This window comes from Muscardinus avellanarius, assembly GCF_963383645.1.
Source record: "Muscardinus avellanarius genome assembly, chromosome: 8".
NCBI lineage: Eukaryota > Metazoa > Chordata > Mammalia > Rodentia > Gliridae > Muscardinus > Muscardinus avellanarius.
This window is the reverse complement of record NC_137794.1, coordinates 28951366-28975892: the sequence shown is the minus strand read 5'-3', so window position 1 is coordinate 28975892 and position 24527 is coordinate 28951366. Positions and strand designations below refer to the sequence as shown.

General features: G+C 41.4%; 1 protein-coding gene across 1 annotated transcript in view; it reads left to right on the top strand.

Moving 5' to 3' along the window:
* Positions 1-24527, top strand: part of SLC17A5 (solute carrier family 17 member 5) — a gene marked incomplete at its 5' end in the record, with an annotated part of 57849 nt that overhangs the window by 18087 nt on the left and 15235 nt on the right. The window contains 5 exons of the mRNA XM_080699807.1: positions 1924-2011; positions 4864-4950; positions 8953-9071; positions 16761-16919; positions 24065-24197. Of these exons, the coding sequence (XP_080555933.1) occupies positions 1924-2011; positions 4864-4950; positions 8953-9071; positions 16761-16919; positions 24065-24197 (586 nt within the window). The remainder of the gene's footprint in view (positions 1-1923; positions 2012-4863; positions 4951-8952; positions 9072-16760; positions 16920-24064; positions 24198-24527) is intronic.

Here is a 24527-nt window from a genome sequence, read left to right as displayed (position 1 = left end):
AGGTCAATTTTTTTTTTTTTTTCTGGGCAGGTCTGGGGATGGAACCCAGGGGCATTCGACCTCCAAGCTACACCCCCTGCCCTATTTTTTATTCTTTATTTTGAAACAGGTTCTCACTGAGTTTTGCAAAGGGCCTCACTAAGTAGCTGAGGCTGTCTGCAAACCACAGTCCTCTGGTCTCAGCCTCCCAAATGTGGGAATACAAGCATGCACCACCACGCCTGGCAATAGAGGTCTATTAACTAACTTTTTCCTGACGACAAAATAAAAATTACCCTTATAGCCGGGCATGGTGGCGCACACTTGTAATCCCCGAGTTTGGAAGGCGGAGACAGGAGGATCGTGCAGGTTCGAAGCCAGCTACACTGGTTTAAGAAACCCTATTTCCAAATAAAAAAGTATAAAAATAGGTCTGGGAGTATAGCCCGGAGGTAGAAGGGTTTCCAGGAACCCTAGTACCACCAAAAAAAAAAAAAAATTACCCTTATATTACCAGGTTTTTCTTCCCCTTACTCAAGCAAAATATATTTATTTATAATATATTTCCTCTTATCCAAATATTTTCATATTTTAGCTTCCTGACTGTATATGCTATTCATTTAATATTATACCATATTGCTTGTGTTACTGCTGCTACTTCAAGTGACTATTTTATTTATAAAAAGAATTTAAATTGGCCATCCGTGGTGGCGCACGTTTGTAATCCCAGCATTTGGGAGGGTGGAGACCAGAGGATCGAGGTGCTTGGACAGCCTCAGCTACTTAGCAAGGCCCTCTGCAACTCAGTAAGACATGTTTCAAAAAAAAAATTTTAAAGACTAAAAAAATAGGACCAAGGGGTGTAGCTTGGAGGTAGAATGCCCCTGGGTTCCATCACCAGTATTAAAAAATAATAATAATTTAAATTGTACTTCTTTCAGGATCTCTCAGTTTTTCTCCTCCTTCAATATGTTTCACAGACCTCATCCATCAGCTTAGATCTGCATCTTTCATCCTTACTGATTTATCATAAATAAACTATATTGTCCCAAGGGTTTTATAATAAAGTTTTTCACAACATAATCTCTGTGGGTCTTTCTAAACACCTTGAATTTTATTCTATAATGATTCATCCCCAGATATCCCTATACAGATTCCTGTTGATCTGCATTGAGCCTAAAAACCATCTTTGTCTTCCATTGGTATTCCTTCCTGTTTTGATTTATGGAAGAGTCAGCTGCAGCCAGGGGTGGTGGCGCACACCTGTGTACTTGGGTACTTGGGAAGCTGAGACAGGAAAAATTGCTGGTTCAAGTCCAGCCTCAGCAACTTGTCAAGACTCGGCTACCTAGCTAGACTCAAATTCAAAACAAAAATATGTGGTTGTGAACACCTGTAATTCTGGTTTGGGGGAAGCTAAGACAGAAGGGTCACAGGTTCAAGGATAGCCTCAGCAACATAGAGACTCTCAGCAATTTACTGATCTCTTGTTTCAAAACAAAAAATAAGCCAGGCATGGTGGCGCACGCTTGCAATCCCAGCATTTGGGAGGCTGAAACTGGAGGATCGTGGTTCGCAGACAGCCTCAGTTACTACTTAGTGAGGCCCTTTGCAACTCAGTGAGATCCTGTTTCAAAATAAAGAATAAAAGCCGGGCGTGGTGGCACACGCTTGTAATCTCAGTGTTTGGGAGGCTGAGACAGGAGGATTACACAGGTTCAAAGCCTCAGCTTTGAACCTCAGTTGTGAGGCTCTCAGCAACTTAGTGAGATTCTGTTTCCAAATAAAGTATAAAAAAGGTCTGGGAGAATAGCCCGGAGGTAGAAAAGCCCCTGGGTTCCACCCCAGTATCACAAAAAAAAAAAAAAAAATGTTCAACTTAATTTAAAACATGAGCAAAGCTACCTTGCATTTCATCAGAAATATCCTTCCCCTGCTCCTCAGGGTGTGACATTTCCAGCCATGCATGCCATGTGGTCTTCTTGGGCTCCCCCTCTTGAAAGAAGCAAGCTTCTAAGTATTTCATATGCAGGTAAAATAACTCTTCTTATGAAATATTTGCTATAATTTATGTATATACAAACCTTGGGGGAAAATTCCTGCATGCCAGAATCATACAATATTGGCTGCCTCTTTTGGGGAAAAGTAAACTTTTAGGGGTACAACTTTATTATTAATTGTTCTTTGTGGCTTACCAACATATAATCATGTGTCTTAACTGACTGATTCTATTTTCCCCATCTGCTATCATTTATGTTAAAGAGTACTATTTTTCAAATGTTGCTACAGAAAATTGTGTGTGTGTGTGTGTGTGTGTGTGTGTGTGTGTGTGTGTGTGTGTGTGTATGGTACTGGGGATTGAACTCAGAGACATTCTACCTTTGAGCTATACTGCCAGCCTGATTTTTTATTTCTTATTTGGAAACAGGGTCTCACTAGATTCATGCGTCTCACTACTTGCTGAGGTTATCTCCTCACACCTACAATCCTACTGTCTCAGCCTCCCAAGTACTGGGATTACAACGCCCGGCTTTTTTTTTTTTTTTTTTAGGTAATAGCTGAGCCAGAGGTGTAATCTCAGTACTTGGGAAGCTAAAACAGGAGGATCACAGGGTCAAGGCCAGCCTCAGCAATTTAGGAAGACCCTGTTTCCAAATAAAAAATAACATGGGCTGGGGTGTGGCTCAGAAAATGCCCCTAGCCCAGAAGTAGAAGACCCCTGGGTTCTACCCTTAGTACCACAAAAAAAAAAAAAAGGCAGTAGCTGTCAAAGTGTATGCTTTTGACCTTTTGTGACTTCTGATTTGGTTGTATGATGAACATATGATGTTCAGCCCCTCTCTTTATGCATCTTTTCCCTGCACATATATTCGTCATCATTTCAAGCCTTAGATGAGATATATATGAATTGTAATTCTTACCAGATTACATAAGAATTTCTAATTTTTATTCTATAAACTGAAGGGAAAATTTTTTACCTGATTGTTTTTTTGTTGTTTTTTTATTTTGTTTGTGGTACTGGGGATTGAACTCAGAAACATTCTACCTCCAAACTATATTCCCAGGTTGGTTTGTTTTTGTTTTTTTATTTCTTATTTGGAAACAGGATCTCGCTAGGTTGCTGAAAGCCTCACTAAGTTTCTGAGGCTGGCTTTGAACCTGCAGTCCTCCTGACTCAGCCTTCCAAGTACTAGGATTACAGGCATCACCACCACACCCAGCCTGACTGGTTTTAAATACAGTGGTACAGAAAAGCCTGTCTGTCACAACTTTTAAGCTGAAATATGAAGTGTAAGAAAAGTTGCAGAGAGAAGAGCATCCAGGAAACAGCATCAGAGTGCAAAGAAGAGGAAAAGCTCCATGTGGCTGAGACAGTGAAGAGAGGAGAATGGTGGCATAAAGGCGTGGACGAGAGCCGCATCATGCCAGTGCTCACAGGAGACAGGAATATACAATGGGGAGATGTTAGAGGGCTTTAATCAAGTTGAGGTCAAGATTCAATTTACATGTAAAGATCATTCTTGTGGCCATAGTGACTGACATAAGAAACCTGATGATAAGGTCTTTGGTTCCCTTTCCCTATTGCATGAAGTCCACATCCTAAGGGTCAAGATTTTTATAGTGTCTAGCGCTTCATCATAGCTAGCCCAGACCCTGGCACACAGTGCCTGGTGTGGAGGTAGGTGCTCAGTAAGCGTCAGCCTCTTTTCTGTTCCTTTTCTGCACCGTGGTGTTCCCAGGCCACTCCTGCTTCCCACCTTCTCACCTTAGCACATCCTGCCAGCTACCTCACCTCTCTTCCTCACCTCCGGGGTCAGAAACAGTGTCTCCCATGTTTGAACCCCACACCACTCTAAAGCACTGAACATGTAACATATTTATCTTCAACCTCAGACTGAAATTGGAGCCCAGAAATTATATCCAGTTCCTCATTATAGCTCTCACTACATTTACTAAAATGTCTTATATTTGATGGTTAAAATTATTTTTATTATTTGTTACCTGAAACAGTTGTTTGTAATATAAGCTTTATTCTTATTTAAGCAAACACACTGTATGTAGTAAACTGCATTCATCAGTCTTAGAGACCATGAAAGCCGGGCGTGGTGGCGCACGTTTGTAATCCCCACGCTTGGGAGGCGGAGACAGGAGGATCGCGCAGGTTCGAAGCCAGCCGCGCGCTGGCTTAGGAGACCCTGTTTCCAAAATGAAAATGTAAAAATAGGTCTGGGAGTGTAGCCCCGAGGTAGAAGGGCTTCCAGGAACCCCAGTACCACCAAAAAAAAAAAAAAAAGAGAGACCATGGAAATTCCCAAACACCTGGATTTCTAACACATGGGACATCAACTCTGCCATATTGTAATGAGTCTTCTATTAATTGATGAGTTCTAATTCATCAATAGCTACATAGTTGTTACTAATTTAACTACATAGTAATTATATATTTGACATATTATAGTTTATAGAAATTGATTGTGTGTGTGTCTGTGTCTGTGTGCATGTGCATGCATGTTTTATTTCCTGGGGGTTGAACCAGGATCATCCTACCTCCAAGCTATACCCCTAGCCCTATTTTATTTTTTAATTTGGAAACAGGGTCTCACTAGGTTGCCTCGCTAAGTTATTGAGATTGGCTTCAAAACAGCAATCCTCCAGTCTCAGCCTCCCAAGTACTGGGATGACAGGTGTGTGCCACCACACCTAGCTAGAAAATAATCTTTTAAAAGAGTAGATTGTGTATATTTACATGTGACTAATTGAACTCCTTCAGATTTTAGTCTTCTTCCTATTCCTTATCATCTGTTCCCCACCCTCTTTGGACAGTAGATCTGTCCCTTACTTCATCTCTCTCCAAAGCTTATAAAGTCTTCTGTGTTGTTCTAGGAGCACAGCTTGGAACAGTAATTTCACTTCCTCTCTCTGGAATAATTTGCTACTATATGAACTGGACTTACGTCTTCTACCTTTTTGGTAAGTTTACGAGTTTAACCTCTAGGTACAGTAGCTAATTCCAGCCACTTGGAAGGCTGATGCAGGAGGACCAGAAGTTTGAGTTCAGCCTAGGCAAATCCTAGTCTGAAACAGTGTCTCAAAATAAAAATAAATAGAGGTTGGGCCAGGCGTGGCGGTGCACGCTTGTAATCCCCGCTCTTGGGAGGCGGAGACAGGAGGATCACGCAGGTTCGAAGCCAGCCGTGCTGGCTTAAGAGACCCTGTTTCCAAATTTTAAAAAAGTATAAAAATAGGTCTGGGAGTGTAGCCCGGAAGTAGAAAGGTTTCCAGGAACCCCAGTGCCACCAAAATAAATAAATAAATAAATAAATAAATAAATAAATAAATAAATAAATAAATAAAAAAAATAGAGGTTGGGAGCCAGATGTGGTGACACATCCCTATAATCTCAATACTGGGAGGCAGAAACAGGAGAACCACAGGTTCAAAGCCAGCCTCAGCAATTTAGTGAGACTCTCAACAACTTAGCAAGATCCTGCTTCAAAAAAAAGATGTAAAGGGTTGAGGCATAGCTTAGATGTAGAAAGTCCGCAGTACCACACTGAAGAAAAAACACAACTTTTTTTTTTTTTTTTGCAGTACTGGTGATTAAACCCAGGGGCATTCTACCTTCAAGCTATACCCCCATCCCTATTTTTCATTCTTTATTTTGAAACAGGGTCTCACTAAGTTCTGGAGGGCCTTACAAGTTGCTGAGGCTCAGTCTCCAAAAAACCAAAACTTTTTTTAAGGAGCTGGGGATGTCACTCAGGGATATAGTTCAGTAATGGAGCATTTGACTAGCATCCATGAAGCCCAAGGTTCAGTCACCAGTAAGGAAAAAAATTTAACCTAAATTATAATGTAACAAATAAAAAACAATAATAGCCTAATAATTAGTTTAAAAGCTATATTCTAGCTGGGTGTAGTGGCAGACGCTTGTAATCCCAGTACTTGGGAGGCTGAGACAGGAGGATCACAAGTTTGAGGCTAGCCTCAGCAAATTGACGAGATCCTATTTCAAAATACAAGATAAAATCAGGTTTGGCATGTATCTTGAAGGTAGAACTCCCCTGAGTTCAATATCCAGTATCACAGAAAATTTAAAAAATAAAATAAGCTATATTCTGAGCCGGGTGTGGTAGCACACACATGTAATCCCAATACCTGGGAGGCTGAGACAGGAGAATCACAGGTTGAAAGACAGTCTCAGCAAGTAGTCAACCTCATCAACCTAGCATGACCCTGTTTTTAAATAAAAATAAAATAGGGCTGAGGGTGTAGCTCCAAGGTAGAATGCCCCTGGGTTCAGTCCCCAGTGTCATAAATAAATAAATAAAGCTATATTCTGATTCACTGAAGTAATCACTTCGCAATTACAAATTTCTAAAGCCGCAATAATTTGCTTTTCAAAGTGAGATGGTTAAAGGGACCTATCCGAGTTTTGGCCTTATATAGTTTTGGAGTATTTCTCAATAGAAACTTCTCTTAAACCCTAAATTTCAGTGTCATACTATCAAAAGTTCCTCTCAAGAGCTGGGCACAGTGGCACATACTGGTCAGCCCAGTACTTGGGAGGCTGAGACAGAAGTATCACAGGTTTGAGGTCTGCGTGTACTAACTTAGTGAGACCCTGTTTCAAAATAAAAATTAAAAAATTATTTAATAGGGCTGGGGGTGTAGCTCAGATGTAGAATGCCTCTGAGTTCAATCCCTAGTAAAACACACACACTCACACAAAGTTACTATGAGGCCCAGCATGGTGGCACATGCTTGTAATCCCAGTACTTGGGAGACTGACTCAGGAGGATTGCGATTTGTGGACAGCCTCCACAACTTAGTGAGGCCACCTACAACTTAGTGAGACCTTGTTTCCAAATAAAGAATAAAAAGTAGGACTGGGGTATAGCTCAGAAGTAGAATGTCCCTGGGTTCAATCCCCCCAGCACACACACACACAAAAAAGTTACTCTCTTGAGTATTAAAAAAGTGTGCTTGAATATATGTTTATTTTCAAGCAAAGTAAGGTGTTCTCACTTGGTACTTTTAATCTTTTTTTCGTTTTATTTAGTCCTAGGGTATTTCATATCTCAAATTCATTAGCAATATTATACAAATTTTCATGCTAAATTTTCACATAGAGATTTCAAACAGGAAATATATGTGTAATCAAAAAAATTCAGCTAGGCATGGTGGTATATACTTATAATCTCAGTACTTGGGAGGCTTGAGATAGGAGGATAGCAGGTTTGAAGCCCAGCTCAGGAATTTAGCAAGGCCTTCCACAACTTAATGAGACCCTGTTTCAAAATAAAAACTAAAATAGGACTAGGGGTATATCTCAGAGGTAGAATGCCCTTGGGTTCAATCCTCAGTACAACAACAACAACAAAATCAAACAAGTCAGGCTCCTATGGAAATAGATTATAGAAATATATTTTCAGAGAGATTTGTCTGGAGTTGGGTGTGGTAGCACATTTCTATAATCCCAGTACCTGGAAGGCTGAGATGGGTAGATCACAGGTTGGAGGACAACCTCAGCAACGTAGTGAAACTTTTAGCAACCTAGTGACACCCTCATTTTCTCAAATAAAAAATAAAAGCTGAGCATGGTGGAACATGTTTGTAATCCTAGTACTTGGGAGGCTGAGACAGGAGGCTCTCAGGTTCACAGCCAGCCTCAGCTACTTAGTGAGGCTCTCGACAACTTAATGAGACCCTGTTTCAAAATAAATAATAAAAATAAATAGGGCTAGGGTTATAGCTCAGAGGTAGAATGCCCCTGGTTTCATCTCCAGTCCTGCCAAAACAACAACAAAGGGCTGGGGTGTGATATGCTCAGAAGTAGAATGCTCTTGGGTTCAATCGTCAGTACCATAGAAATAAAAATAAATAAAAAGACTGCTGGTCTGGTGGACTCCAACAGGCAGTCGTGTATTTAAAAATTATTTTTTCACACCGGGCGTGGTGGCGCATGCTTGTAATCCCAGCGCTTGGGAGGCTGAGACAGGAGGATCACACAAGTTTGAAGCCAGCCTCAGCTACTTAGTGAGGCTTTCAGCAACTCAGTGGACAACTCCAGAAACGTAGTGAGACCTTCAGCAACTTAATGAGAACTGATTCAAAAAAATAAAATAAAATTGGGTTGGAGATATAGCTTGGAAGTACAATGCCCCAGAATTCAATCCCCAATATCCCCCCCAAAAAAAGAAAGAAAAAAGAATTGAATAGTGAAGTTTTCAGCAATTTAGCGAGAGTCTGTTTTCAAATAAAAAAAGATAAATAAACAGGGCTCGGGGTATAGCCTAGAGGTAGAAGACTGACCCCTGGGTTCCATCCCCAATACCATAAAAAAAGAAAGAAAGGAGGGAAAGATGAGCCAGGTGTGGCCGTGCAACTTTATAATCCTGGTACTCAAGAGGCTGCTACAGGTTCAAAGCCAGCCTTGGCAACTTAGTGAGGCCCTCTGCAACTTAGTGAGACACTGTTTCCAAATAAGAAATAAAATTAGGTTAGGGATATAACTTAGAGGTAGAATGCCTCTGGGTTTCAATCTATAGGAAAGAAAGAAAGAAAGAGGGAGGGAAGGAAAGAAAGAAAGAAAGAAGGGAGGGAAGGAGGGAGGATTAAACCTTGGGATTTAATCCAAATTGAAATTCATTTCACATTGAATTTATAACTACATTGTTTTTTCAAAATGTAAAAATTGCTGTTGATACTTTTTTTTTTTTTTTTTTTTTGGTGGTACTAGGGGTGGAACCCAGGGATTTTGTACCTCGGAGCTATACTCCCAGATCTATTTTATACTTTATTTGAAAACAGGGTCTAAGTTGCTGAGAGCCTCATTAAGTAACTGAGGCTGGCTTTGAACCTGTGTGATCCTCCTGTTTCAGCCCCCCAAGCACTGGGATTACAAGTGTGTGCCACCACACCCGGCTGATACATTTTAATTTTATTTAACTATTATTTTTCTATTTTAAGGTCTAATTGGAATATTTTGGTTTATTCTGTGGATCTGCATAGTTAGTGATAAACCAGAAACTCATAAGAGAATCTCCAATTATGAAAAGGAATACATTCTTTCATCCTTAAAAAATCAGGTATGGACTTTGGCACTGGTGTGTGTGTGTGTGTGTGTGTATAATATACTGGGAATGGAACCCAGGGGCATTCTGCCTCCAAGCTACACCACTAGCCCTATTTTTTATTTTAAAATAGGGTCTCACTGAGTCACAAAGGACCTCACTAAGTAGCTGAGGCTGTCCGCAAACCACAATCCTCCTGTCTTACCTCCCAAATGCTGGGATTACAAGCGTGCACCACCATGCCTGGCTTGGCATAGTTTAAAAATAATTTCCCTGCCTTTTTTCCTTCAGAATTAAGCTACAAATTATTAACATAGATATACCTATTGTATGTACCCTAATCAAAGTAGAATAGGCAAATGAAATAAATATCCAAAATAATTTCTTTTTTATCATGTTGGTGTATTTATATGTAAATACAAAACTCTATCGTTGTAAGGTATTGAATATGAACATTACAATTATTTTCTGAATCTGACTCAGTCCATTGATGTTAAATACAAAATGAAATGATTGTAAAAAATAAGAATATACACATTCGCAGAGCTTATTACAGTATAAAATTAGTGAGGTTTGATCAGCTACCAACCTCATCTTCTGTAACAGAAGGGAAGGTTTGAGGGTTCTAGGGATTTTCTTGGGAATGTAAAGTGTTAGGGAACCTTGAATCTGTCTCTGGCACATTAGGCTGGGTGACTGGAGGCAGGAGGAAGAGGTTGGGTGAGAAGGGGCCGACAGTGATTGCAGGAACCACCTCACTCAGCCAGGGTGAGGGGTCCAGCTTTTTATTGACGCAGAACCATCCCAGTTTGAGCTCGAGGGTCTAACAGCTAGCAGACATGAAGAGATGGACATCTCAGCAGACAGGGCGAATTTATGTAATGAGAGGAACCTGCCAGCAAAAGAAAAGCAGACTCCAGCTGTCCTTCCAGGGAGGGATTCCCAGAGCAGGTTCCTCTCTCTCAAACCTGGGCTCCGTCTCTTTTAAGACTTCGTACCGATTGCCTTTGGCTCTGGCTAAGTGAGTTCATCTCTACACCCACCTCCCATTCCTGGAGCAGTGAGGGGAAAACTGGGTCTGGAATCACAGTGGAGGTCTCTTCCCAAAATCAGCAAAGTACACAGAGAAAAATTGTTAGATAAGGACAATCCATGCTGAATCGAACCCAGTGTCACCACAGACCAGTATTCTTGGCTCCAAAAGGCAAATCCTAAGGGAAAGAAGTCATTACTTAAGGATGAGGGTCTGTGGCAGGAGCATGGAGACGTGTGTGTGTCCTCTTCTACCACTCTGCTGCATGACAACAGGAGCCATGATTCCCAGCCCCAGCTAGTTCAGGATAAACAGTAAGGTCCATGAAGCAAGGAGCCCCGGGAACTTCTACAAAGAGTATCTGTGTGTATGTGTATTTATAGGATACGACCATCCAAAATAATTTCTACACTGGGCATCATGGCACACACCTAGTCTCAAACCTGTAATCCTCCTGTACCAGACTCCCAAGTACTGGGTTACTGGCATGTGCTCCGATGCCCTTTTATTTTGAAACAGGATCTCACTAAGTTGCTGAGGCTGATCTCAAACCTGCAGTCCTCCAGCTTCCCAAGGACTGGGATTACAACATGCACCACCGCAGCCTACTTTTAAATCTTGAATCCCAAAAATGTACAGCATCTACTATACTCCATTTTTTTTCAACAAGCGTGTGTGTGTGTGTGTGTGTGTGAGAGAGAGAGAGAGAGACAGACAGACTGACTGACTGACATCACTATGTCCTAGGATCTTTGTTGGGTACTAAGGTATTAATAAAGGGAGCTGGGCACACATTGTAATCCTAAGATTTGGGAGGCTGAGACAGGAGAATTGCATGTTAGAGGCTGGTCCTCGGCAACTTAGTAAGACCCTGTTTTATAACAAAAATAAAAAGGAGTGACGCCGGGCGTGGTGGTGGGCACTTGTAATCCCTGTGCTTGGGAGGCGGAGACAGGAGGATCGCGCAGGTTGGAAGCCAGCCACGCTGGCGTAAGAGACCCTGTTTCAAAAATATAAAATAGGTCTGGGAGTGTAGCCCCGAGGTAGAAGGGCTTCCAGGAACCCCAGTACCACCAAAAATAAAATAAAATAAAACAAAATAAAACAAAATAAAATAAAAAACAGTCTCACTAAGCCGGGCATGGTGGCGCAGGGTTGTAATGCCCCCGCTTGGGAGGTGGAGACAGGAGGATTGCGCAGGTTTGAAGCCAGCCGCGCTGGCTTGAGACTCTGTTTCCAAATAAAAATATAAAATAGGTCTGGGAGTGTAGCCCGGAGGTAGAAGGGTTTCCAGGAACCCCAGTACCACCAAAACAAACAAACAAACAAACAAACAAAAACAATCTCACTAGTTTGGAGAGTCTCACTACTTGCTGAGGCTGTCCTCAAACCTGTGATTGTCCTGTCTCAGCCTCCCAATTACTGGGATCACAGATACACACCACTATACCTGGCAGCAGATTTGTGTTTTTGACATGCACAAAAATGCGAAAAAAGCAATAGGAACTGGTTGCTATGGCACACACCTGTAATCCCAGCTCCTTTGGAAACTGAAGCAATAGAATCAAATATTTGAGGACAGCCCAAGCAATTTAGCTAGAATTTATCTCAAAATAAAAACTTAAAAAGATCTGGGGGTGCCAGGTGTGGCGCCAGCCTATAGCCTCAGCAACTTAGTGAGGCCCTCTGCAACTTAGACACTGTTTACAAAAAATAAATAGGGCTGGGAGTTTACCTGAAAGTTAGAATGCCCTTGGCTTCACTCCCTACTACCACAAAAAATGGAAAGAAGGGAGGATGGGTGGGCCCAGAGGTTGAATGCCCCTGGGTTCAATCTCCAAAACCAAAAAAGAAGGGAAGGGGCTGAGGATGACGTAGCACGGCAGTAGAGCACTTGCCCAGGGTACTTGAGGATTTAGGTTCATCCCCAGTACTGGGGGTCAGGGGACTTGGAGGAGGCAGGCAAGTCAGGCCAGAGTCTTTTGTGTGTATATTTTTGGTACTAGGGATTGAACCCAGGGGCATTCTATCTCCAAGCCACACTATCAACACTTTTAATTTTTATTTTGAAGCAAAGTCTCACTAAGTTGCCTGGGCTGTCTATGAGCCTGTGATCATTCTGGGTTTATAGATGTGTGCTATGTCCATGTCTTTCTCACTGAGGAGCTTGAACTTTATCCTTTAGGCTCTGGAGTGCTATTAAGAAATCTGTAAGCTGGAAGTGACAAATTCAGGTTTTCTTTTTCTTTTTTTTTTTTTTCTTTTTCTTTTTTGAGGATTGAACTTAAGGGCATGCTACCTCTGAACTACTATTTAAAAAAAAAAAAAAAAGGTTGCACTAAATTGTGGAGGGCCTCATGAGGTTGCTGAGGCTGGATGCAAACCTTCCATCCTCCTGTCTCAGCCTCCCAAGTACTGGAATTAAAAGCCTGCACCACCACACCTATATTAGTTTTCATTTACTTAGTTATGCTAACAATTGTGTGGAGGCTAGAGCTGAATGGGATCGCAGCAGTTAGAATACTTCCTCAGAGCTGGGGATATATCTGAGCGGTAGAGAGCACCTGGCTAGCATGGGCAAAATAATGCTTTCTCGGTTTTCCAACTAAGTCAAAACTTACAGGCATAAATGTGATTGCATGTTTACAATAAGTAGTTTAAACAATTATGACAGCATGTGCAGTTCTATTTTTGATTCAGAAATTGTCATAAAACAGTAATCAAATCTTTAAGACACCATGCAGTTAAATTCAGAAAGCATCTCATGAGTAGGTCACAGATAGGCCATCTGTATTTAATGAATACTTTAAGGTCATCAACTACTTCTCTAATTTTTGTTTCTGTTTTGTTTTGTTTTGATATCTTATGTCCTAGGTTCTTTGTCAGGTACTTAAAAATGAATAAAGGGAACCAGGTGTGGTGACATACACCTATAATCCTACTACTTGGGAGGCTGAGACAAGAGGACAGCCTCCACGACTTTGCAAGGCCCTCTTCAACTTAGTGAGACCCTATTTCAAAATTAAAAAAATAAAATAGGGCCGAGGGTATAGAATGAGGCCAACCACACACACACAAAAGCAAGTTATCTATGTCTCCTACTGTACTATATACAGCATAAAACACATACAAAAATAGACTTTTTTGGTACTGGGGATTGAACCCAAAGGCATTCAACCTACAAGCTACACACTCAGCCCTGTTTTATTTTTATTTTTTGAAACTGGATCTCACTGGGTTGATGAGAATCTCACTACTTGCTGAGGTTGTCCTCGAACCTGCAATCCTCCTGTCTCAGCCTCCCAAGTACCGGGATTACGGGCATGTGCCACCACGCCCACCTCAAGAATAGAATTTTTAAAGGGCAAATAAGATGAAATAAAAAGTGTAATTTTTTTGCAGTACTGGGGATGGAACCCAGGGGCATTCTACCTCAGAGGTACACCCCCAACCCTGTTTTTTATTCTTTATTTAAAAATAGGGTCTCACTGAGTTGCAATGGGCCTCACTAAGTAGCTGAGGCTGGCTGGCTGTGAACTGCGATCCTCCTGTCGCAGCCTTCCAAATGCTGGGATTACAAGCGTGCACCACCACACCCAGTTTAAATGTAAATTTTAATAGGAAGAATCTTTGTTTTGCAGTACTGGAGATTGAACCCAGGGGCATTCTACCTCCGAGCTACATCTCCAGCCCTATTTTTTTATCCTTTATTTTGAAACAGGATCTTACTAAGTTGCAGAAGTCCTTACTAAGTAGCTAAGGCTGGCTGTGAGCCTGTGATCCTCCTGTCTCAGCCTCCCATGTACTGGGATTACAAGTACACAACATCATACATGGCTTATTACTAAATTTTAAAAAAAGATTTTTCCAAGCTGGGCACAGGGGCACACACTTGTAATCCCAGTACTTGGGAGGCTGAGACAGGAGGATCACAGGTTTGTGGCCAGCCTCAGCTACTTAGTTAGGACCTCTGTAACTTAATGAGACCCTGTTTCAAACTAAAAAATAATAAAATAGGAATGGGGTATAGCTTTGAGGTAGGATGCCCCTGAGTTTAATCCACAATACCACAAAAAAAAACTTAGTAATAATTTGTTAACATAATGATGTTGTCTAATGAGAGAAATGTATTTGAGTATGCTATAATTGATAACTGTCATTATTTTCCTTGGTGGGCTAGTAAAATACTCAGGAGGACAAACGGCAGCTCTGATACTTTCTTAGTGTTCATTGTGCTTATAGCTTTATGATTCTCTTCTGTTCACTGTTGCTCTGCTGTTGTTAAAGCACTGTTCATTTTTTTGAGGTTTGCTCTATTTAAAACTGGCTGAAAATCCATAAACTTAAATTACTAAAATTACAAACTGCAAAAGATTCCCTAATATGTGGAGAGCAAACAGACAAGTGAGGAAGCCATTATGACCCCTTTCAACTGGAGGATTGTACATCATACACTATAGCCTATTTATTAAATATTAATAGGGTCTCATTTAATTTTTCAAATAAATATGAATATAAATGGAAAATTTAGTTTCAGTGCTGGGGATTGAATCCAGGGATGTTTACCTCTGAGGTACACTGCCAGCCCTGTTTTGTTTTATTTTTATTGAGAAACAGTGTCTCACTAGGTTGCTGAAAGTCTCACTAGGTTGTTGAAAGTCTTTAAGTTTTTGTCTTGAAACAGGATCTCTCTGAAGTTGCTGAAAGTTTCCCTACGTTGCTGAAGCCGTCCTCTAACCAGTGATCCTCCTGTCTCAGCCTCCCAAGTAGTGGGATTACAGGTGTGCACCACCATGCCTGGCTTTCCTATCTCAACTTTTTGCTCTGATTATGAAACTATTCTCTATTTTATGTTAAAGGTAACTTCTGACATTTTTTAGAAATGTTTGGAATAGATATTATAACTCTTAAGATTACATTGCTATTTTTCCTCTAATATGAATCCTGGACTCTAAATTTTTTTTAATTTATTTATTTATTTTTTTTGGTGGTATTGGGGTTCTTGGAAGCCCTCTACTTCCGGGCTACACTCCCAGACCTATTTTATACTTTTTTTTATTTTTTGGAAACAGGGTCTCTTAAGCCAGCGCAGCTAGCTTCAAACCTGCGCGTTCCTCCATTCTCTGCCTCCCAAGCGCGGGGATTACAAGCATGTGTCACCACTCCCGGCTAAATTTTGTATTTTTAAAAAACTAAACAACTAGCCAGGCGTGGTGGCGCACACTTGTAATCCCCGTGCTTGGGAGGCAGAGACAGGAGGATCGCGCAGGTTCGAAGCTAGCCGCGCGCGCTGGCTTAGGAGACCCTGTTTCCAAATAAAAATGTAAAAATAGGTCTGGGAGTGTAGCCCGAAGATAGAAGGGCTTCCAGGAACCCCAGTACCACCAAAAAAAAAAAAAAAAAAAAAAAAAAACTAAACAACTGGCCGAGCGTGGTAGCTCACATTTGTAATCCCCGTGCTTGGGAGGCAGAGACAGGAGGATGGCGCAGATTCGAAGCCAGCCGCGCTGGCTTAAGAGACCCTGTTTCCAAATAAAAGTATAAAATAGGTCTGGGAGTGTAGCCCGGAGGTAGAAGGGTTTCCAGGAACCCCAGTACCACCAAAAAACAACAACAAAACAAAAAACAAAAAAAAATAAACAACTGGAGCTGGATGTGGTGGCATACTTGTGTAATCCCAGTACTTGGACAGCTAAAACAGGAGGATAGGAGGTTCAAGGCTAGCCTTAGCAATTTAGCAGGACCCTCTGCAACCTAACAAGACCCTGTTGCAAAATGAAAACAAGTAAAAAGGACTGGGTGTACAGCTCAGAGGCAGGATGCCCCTGGGTTCAATCCGCAGCACCACCAAATAAATAAAGCTGGGAAAGGTGGTGCAGGCCTGTAATCCCAGCACTTGGGAGGCTAAATCAGGAGGATCTCGGGTTTGAGGACAGTCTTAGTACGTGAAACTTACCAACCTAGTGAGACCCTGTTTCAAAATAAAAGTAAAGGCTGAGAGTGTAGCTCAGAGGTAGAATACCCCTGAGTTCAATCCCCAGTACCACAAAAATAAATAAATAAACTAACTAAACATTTGTCATATGCTTTGTTATTATAAAGGAGTATATTTTGAAATCTAGAATTAAACTGGGTGAACACTTGTTATCCCAGCATTTGGGAGGCTGAGACCAGAGGATCGTGGTTCACAGACAGCCTCAGCTTCTCAGTGAGGCCCTCTGCAACTCAGTGAGACCCTGTTTCAAAATAAAGAATAAAAAATAAGGCAGGGGGTGGGGGTGTAGCTCAGCGTTCGAATGCCCCTGGGTTCCATTCCCAGACCTGCAATAAATAAATAAATAAATCTATAATTTAGTTGGGCATGGTGTTACATGCTTATAATCCCAAGCACTTGGGAGGCTGAGACAGGAGGGTCACAGGTTTGTGGCCAGCCTCAGCTACTTAGTGAAGCCCTCTGCAACTTAGACCCTATTCCAAAATAAAGAATAAAAAATAGGGCTGGGGGTGTAGCTCAGAGGTAATATGCCCCTGGATTCAATCCCCAATACTGAAAAAATAAAAATAAGATAAAGTCTGGAATTTACTCATTAAGGTTCATAGTCAGTATGCTTTGTAGACGGATCTAAGTTTTAACACAGCTGGAGTATATCCTAATTGCCTCTTTTCTTTAGCTTTCTTCACAGAAGTCAGTGCCATGGATGCCCATTTTAAAATCACTGCCACTTTGGGCTATTGTAGTTGCTCATTTTTCTTACAACTGGACTTTTTATACATTATTAACATTATTGCCTACTTATATGAAGGAAATCCTAAGGTTCAATGTACAAGAGGTAAGAAAAATAATCATCATCTTCTTATAGAGAATACATATTTTAAAAGTGTATGCAGAATTTGTTTTCATTTCTGTGAAACTCAGTAATTTTGTATCTCTCATTTCACTCTACTGTACTGTTTTAGATACTTCTCTTTTTTGCCTCCACTGTTATTCATCCTTTTGTGTGTGTGTGTGTGTGTGTGTGTGTGTGTGTGTGTGTGTGTTTCTGTCTGTCTGTCTGTCTGTCTGTCTGTCTGTCTGACTGACTGACTGTCTGTCTGTCTGTCTGTCTGTCTGTCTGTCTGTCTGTGTTGGAACTTGAACCCAAAGCCTCCCACATGCTAAAGCATGCTGTCTGTTGCTAAGCTGCTCTCCTATTAACTCTTATCCAAGTCATCTTTTGCCTAGAACCCCTTTTTGTATTCATCCTAGTCCTCCTGGTAATAGCCAGGATATCAGGTGATAGATTCCAGCTCTTCTCCTGAAGTGGATGCTGGTGGGGCTCCTCTGGCAGCCAAGAGGGCGGAAGTGAGGCTCTTGTGTAGAGGCTGTCACATGGTCTCACTAAGTTGTGGAGAGCCTCACAAATTGCTGAGGCTGGCTGTGGTTGAACCTGTGATCCTTCCCGTCTCAGCTTCCTTAGTACTAGGATTACAAGCATGAACCATGCCCGACTTAAAAAAAAATGTTTTTAATTAAAAACTTGTGTATGCCAGGAGCTGGGCTTGGTGACACATACTTGTAATCCCAGCATTTGGGAGGCTGAGACTGGAGGATCGTGGTTCACAGACAGCCTCAGCTATAGTGAGGCCTTCTGCAACTTAGTGAGACCCTGTTTCAAAATAAAGAATTAAAAAAAATAGGGCAGGGGGTGTAGCTTGAAGGTAGAATTCCCCTGATTTCCATTCCCAGATCTGCAAAAAAAAAAAACCAAAACTTGTGTATGCCAGGCATGGTGGCGCACGCTTTTAATCCCAGCACTTGGGAGGCTGAGACAGGAGGATCACACAGGTTCGAAGCCAGCCTCGGCTACTTAGTGAAGTTCTCAGCAACTTAGTGAGATCCTGCTTCCAAATAAAATATAAAGTAGGTCTGAGAGTGTAGCCTGGGGGTAGAAAGCCCCTGGGTTCCATCCCAGTACTGCAAGAAAATAAATAAATAAAAACTTGTGTATCAAAGGACACTATCAAGAAAATGACAAGATAACCCACTGAATAAGAAAAGATATTTTAAAATCACATGTATATGTATCAAATATCCAGAATAAATACAGAATTCTTACAACTCAGCCAGGCATAGTGGCTCATGCAGCTAATTCCAGTACTTGGGAGGCTGAGACAAAAGGATCACAGGTTCAAAGCCAGCCCACAGTAACTTAGACTGTTTCAAAATAAAAAATACAATCAGGCATGGTACACATGCTTGTCATTGCAATACTTGGGAGACTGAGACAGGAAGATCGCAGGTATGAGGACAGCCTTAGGAAGTAGTAAGGCTCCCATCAAACTAGTGAGACCCTGTTTCAAAATAAAAATAAGCTGGACATAGTGGCACATGCTTTTAATCACAGTACTTGGGAGGCTGATACAGGAGGATCACAGGTTTACGACCAGCCTTAGCTCCTTAGTGAGGCCCTATGCAACTTTGTGAGACCCTGTTTCAAAATGAAGAATAAAAAATAGGGCTGGGGGTGTAGCTCAAAGGTAGAATGACCCTGAATTCAATCCCCAGTACCACACACACAAAGAATTCTTAGAATTCTTAATAACTGTAAGACAATGTAGTATTTATTTATTTATTTATTTATTTATTTATTTATGCAGGTCTGGGGATGGGACCCAGGAGCATTTGACCTCCAAGCTAGACCCCCTGCCCTATTTTTTATTCTTTATTTTGAAACAGGGTCTCACTAAGTTGCAGAGGGCCTCACTAAGTAGATGAGGCTGTCCGCAAAACGCGATCCTCCAGTCTCAGCCTCCTGAATGCTGAGATTACAAGCCACCATGCCCAGCTTGACAATGTAGTTTTTAAATGGTCAAAAGACCTAGGCATAGGGGCACATGCTTGTAATCCCAGCGTTTGGGAGGCTGAGACAGGAGGATTGCACAGGTTCGAAGCCAGCCTCAGCTTCTTAGTGAGGCTCTCAGCAACTTAGTGAGACCCTGTTTCCAAATAAAATATAAAATAGGTCTGGGAGTATAGCCCGAAAATAGAAAAGCCCCTGGGTTCCATCCCCAGTACCACCAAAAAAAAAAAAATGGCCAAAAGACAAATAGACATTCTTCAAAGATACACAAATGGGCAGTAAGAACATATAAAATGTTCAACATTATTAGTTTTTAGGGAAATGCAAATCAAATCCTTATTGGGTAACACTTTATACCTATTAAGATGGCTGTTGAAACACACACACACACACACACACATACACACACACACACACACACACACACACACACACACACAGAAACAGCAAGTATTAGTGAGAATATGGAGGAATTGGAACCTCATAATTGGTGGCAGGAATGTAAAACAACTACTATGAAAAACAGTTTAGCACTTCCTCAAAAAGTTAAACATAGAGTTATCTTATGACCTAGAAATTCTATTCCAAGGTCTGTACCCAAGAGAATTAAAAGCAGACCCTGGCTCAGGGTATAAGTCCATGATAGAGCATTTTCCTAGCATGAACAAAGCACTGGGTTCTTTCTCCAACCCTGCAAAAAAACTGTGTGTGTGTGTGTGTGTGTGTGTGTGTGTGTGCGCGCGCGCGTGCATGTGTGTTGCTAAGTTACTGAGGGTCTTAAAAAGTTGCTGAGGCTAGCTTGGAACCTGTGATCCTGTCTCAGCTTCCCAGGTATTGGAATTACAGGTGTATGCCACCACACCCAGTTGAATCACATCCTTAAACAAAAACCTTGACTGTGGAAGATGCTCATGAAATGTGTAAATGTAGAAGATTTTAATTGTTTTAGGTTGTTGAAGGAGGTTATTTATTTATTTAGTTAGTTAGTTATTTATTTTGGTGGTACTGGTAGAACCCAGAGGCCTTCTACCTCTGGGCTACACTCCCAGGCCCATTTTATATTTTATTTGGAAATAGGGTCTCGCTAAGTTGCTGAAAGCCTCACTGGCTTTGAAGCTGCGCGATCCTCCTGTCTTAGCCTCCCTCTGGGCAGGGATTACTAGCATGAGCCACCACGCCCAGCTGAGGGAGTTTTTTAACCACTGAAACATTGAGTAAAAAAAATTTAGTCACTTTGAAGAATTATCAGGTGTGTGTGTGTGTGTGTGTGTGTGTGTGTGTGTGTGTGTGTGTGTTTTATACTGGTGATTGAACGCAGGGACATTCTACCTCTGACCATTCTCAGCACATTTTTTTGGAACTAAACTGGGCATTAAACCCAAAGGAATTCAACCTCTGAGATACACCCCTAGTAACACCCCTTTTCTATAAACAGGATCGCACTAAGTTGAGGAGGGCCTCACTAAGTAGCTGAGGGTGGCCGCAAACCTATGATCCTCCTGTCTCAGCCTCCCAAGTACTGGGATTACAAGCATGCACCACCACGCCTGGGTCTATTTTCGGTTTTGAAACAGGATCTTGCTAAGTTGCTGAGAGTCTTATGTTGCTGAGGCTCTCATCAAGCCTGGGATCCTCCTGTCTAGCCACCCAAGTACTGGGATGACAGGTGTGCACAGCCATGCCAAGCAAATGATCAGTCTTGTACCAGCAAGGAACAAGACCAAAGTCAGAAAATTCATCCCTGATTTTTAATGGTTTATTCATGTGTAGGATTCTGCCACAAATAACAGTGTATGTGATTCACTACGTAGAAGTCTAAATGGAATAAAATTTTAGAGGAAATTACTCAGCTGAATACCGGGGGGGAAAAGACACAGCTTCATCTCAGAAGTAGAACTAAAAGCATACAGCAGTTGAATACAGAGGATCCATAGTGATGATGAAATAATTGAATTTCACCTAAACACACGTAAATCACCCTAGGGAGAGAATGTTGGGTGGGTGCAGCAGGGGAACTGTGGGGACAGAGGGGAACGCCCTGGCGGCGTGGAGGCCCCTGAGGCCGGCAAGCGAATCCGAGGAAGGGGGGAAGCACAGCTGTGTTTTTCTAGTGTGTTCTGCTGTTCACGGGCAAGTACAGGACAGGAGTTGAGTTGCAGTAGGGTGGCGGTTTTACCCAGGGAAGAAGATAAAGTGGGGAAGAAGGGAAGAGGGAGCCAAGGGCTTAGGTGAGGTGGTGACTGTAATGACTGATCACGGACAGACCTGATCTCCCTGAGGTGGGGGCAGCCAGGGGAAGGAGCCTGGACAGGCAGTGGGGTCAGTGGACGGGGCCTGGTGTGTCAGGGTGTGAGCAGGCAGGCCGTGCTAAGCAGAGGGCAGAGCAGGAAAAGGTTCCACACAGGAAGTAGGAGGCTGGTGCAGGATTCCAGGCCAGAGATGAGCAACGCCTGTCACGGGACAAGGAGGAGGAGACGAGAAGCACAAGAGTAGGTTATATATATATAAAGGAAGTAGTTTCCATGTAATTATTATTTTTCAACAATATTTAGTTAAGAGATTATTATTTCCACCACCAAATGTTCATGGAAACCTTGTCAAAAATAACTTGACAATATAGGGAAGAATTTAGCTCTAGGCTTGTATTTAACTCCAATGGTCTATATATCTGCCTTTAGAACAGTACTACACTGTTTCAATTATTGTAGCTTTATATGGTTTGAAATCAGAAAATATATATCTGCTAGCTTTGTTCTTTTTCAAGATCGTTTTGGGTATCTAGAATTCATATTCCATATTAGGATAGATTTTTTCTGAAAAATAAATATATAAATATATGATAGTTTCACCTAAAAAAACAGAAAAAAATATGCTCTAGTAAGAAAGAAAGCAAAAAGAAATATTGAAATGCTCTTTAAATCATCAAACGCTTGGTATCAGACAAATGAAACTGTTATGTGAGATTATCATTTTTAATTTTGGATAAATTGCTATAATACTAGATGTCAACCACTAAGCCAAGCATGGGAAGGAGGGATGGGGAGAGAATGGGGTGGGGATTGGGTGGGGGCTGACTGGGCGATGTGTGCATGTATGTCTACAAAAGTTTGTATCCCACTATGATGTATGAATGCAGTGCACCAATAAAATAAAATTAAAAAAAAAACAAATAACACAGAATCATCAAAAAAAATAAATAAAATAAAGGAAGTAGAACAGATGGTGCTCGGTGACTGGAGGCCAAATATGAGGGGGGGAGAAGCCACGAAGACAGACCCCCAGCTCCAGAGGGGGAATAGGACCACTGGAATGTGAAATACAAATAGTTTGAGGCTGGGTGTAGTTCAGTGGTAGAGCTACATTTAATCCCCAGAACCACAAAATGAAAATAAAATTAAATTAAAAATACAGGGGCCAGGCATGGTGGAGCACACTTGTAATCCCAGTATTCAGGAGGTAGAGACCACAGGATCACGGTTTGGGACAGCCTCAGCTACTTAGCGAGGCCCTTTGCAACTCAGTGAAACCCTATTTCAAAAAGTAAAATACAAAAAATAGGACTGGGGATGTAGCTCGGAGGTACAATGCCCCTGGCTTTCATCTCCAGTACTGCAAAAAAAAAAAAAAAAAAAAAAAAAAAAAATTAAAATGTAGTTTCTCTGGATTTTTTAGTTATAGTTTAGTTGGAGCTAATTTTTTTTTTAATTCAATACGGGGGGTTGAACCAAAGGGCATTCTACCTCCAAGCTACACCCCCCCCCAGCTCTATTTTATTTTTTACTTGGAATCAGGGTCTTGCTAGGTTACTGAGAGCCTCACTAATTTGCTGAAGCTGGCTTGGAACCTGCGACCCTCCTGTCTCTGCCTCCCAACTCCTGGGGATGCAAAATGTGTATGGTGCTGTGGATTAAACCCAAGGGCAATCTACCTCTAAGCTACACCCTCAGCCCGATTTTATCTGTTTTTTCATTTGAAACAGAGTCTCACTAAGTTGCTGAGGGCCTCACTAAGTAACTGAGGCTAATCTCAACCTGCAGTCTACCTTTCTCAGCCTCTCAAGTACTGGGATTATAAATGTGAACTACCACACCTGACCTAGGTTTTTTATAAAGTATAAGGAAAAAAGGAATAGAAGGGAATTTATAGGTTAAAAGAGTCATCAAATATATGTTAGGGCTGAGGTTGTAGCTCACTTGCCTAGCATGCGTGAGACCCTAGGTTTAATCCCCAGCAACATATACACAAAAGGACCTGTAAGAAATTTTCAAATAATGATTCAACTATAATTTTTTTTTTTTTGGTGGTACTGGGGGTGGAACCCAGAGGCTTTCTACCTCCGTGCTATACTCCCAGAGCTTTTTTATATTTTATTTGGAAACAGGGTCTCACCAAGTTGCTGAGAGCCTCACTAAGTAGCTGAGGCTGGCTTCAAACCCATGTGATCCTCCTGTCTCAGCCTCCCAAGGGCAGGGATTACAAGCATGCGCCACCACGACCGGCTCAACTATAATTTAGTAAAGACTAAACTCTAGTATCTACACATTTTGGTGATGTAAATAGATAATTGTGAGTGTGTGATTACTATATACTCTTACCTAGGGAGAGGAAGAGGGCTGTGGTTGAACCAGGACAATGGTTTTCTAGGGTGTCTGGCAAAGTTCTCTTTCTTGACCTTAGAATAAGTAGTTCATTAAGCCATTCATTTTATTTATGTGATTTGCTCTCTGTGTATTTTATTTTATACTAAAATTTTTAAAATAAATATGTAAATTTTGAGGACAAAAACTAATCAGTAGAGAAAATTCAGAAACAGGAAGATTTATCCTTTCCTACAACCCAAGTTCCAAAGTAATAAATAGCTCAGGGTTATTTTGAACAGATAGGACTATAGTGAGCCTTACTTCTTCCTGAAACAGGATGTTGGGGTATGCACTAAACTGAATTCCATAATCTTCCAAGAGTCAAATTTGTTTACTGTCATTATTTAAACATTAACCGGACATTGTTCTGTATTTCTTTTGTTTTTAAATAATGGCATTGATTGTGGTGTGTGTGTGTGTGTGTGTGTGTGTGTGTGTTTGTGTGTGTGTGTTTCCTTCTGCCATAATTAATTTATATCTTCTTATTCCTTCCAGAATGGGTTTTTATCTGCATTACCTTATTTTGGCTGTTGGTTGTGTATGATACTATCTGGTCAAGCTGCTGACAATTTAAGGGCAAAATGGAATTTTTCAACTCTGAGTGTGCGCAGAATTTTTACCTTTATAGGTGAGTGAAGTGAAACAAGTTTTGTTTTGACTTACAGTTAATAGAAATATAAATATGTGTCTTCTCACCCTCATATATAGTTAACCCAATTCTCCACACCAGAGACATTTCACCTCTGGTCAACAAGATGTGTGTGGAAATTTTCCTCATGCAGCCAGTCCTGCAGCAGACACTGGATGGGCATCTTATAATTTTTTGTGTGTGTGTGTGCTACTAGGGGTGGAACCCAGAGGCTTTTCTACCTCCAAGATATACTCTCAGACCTCTTTTTATATTTTATTTGGAAATAGGGTCTCACTAAGTTGCTGAGAGCCTCACTAAGTAGCTGAG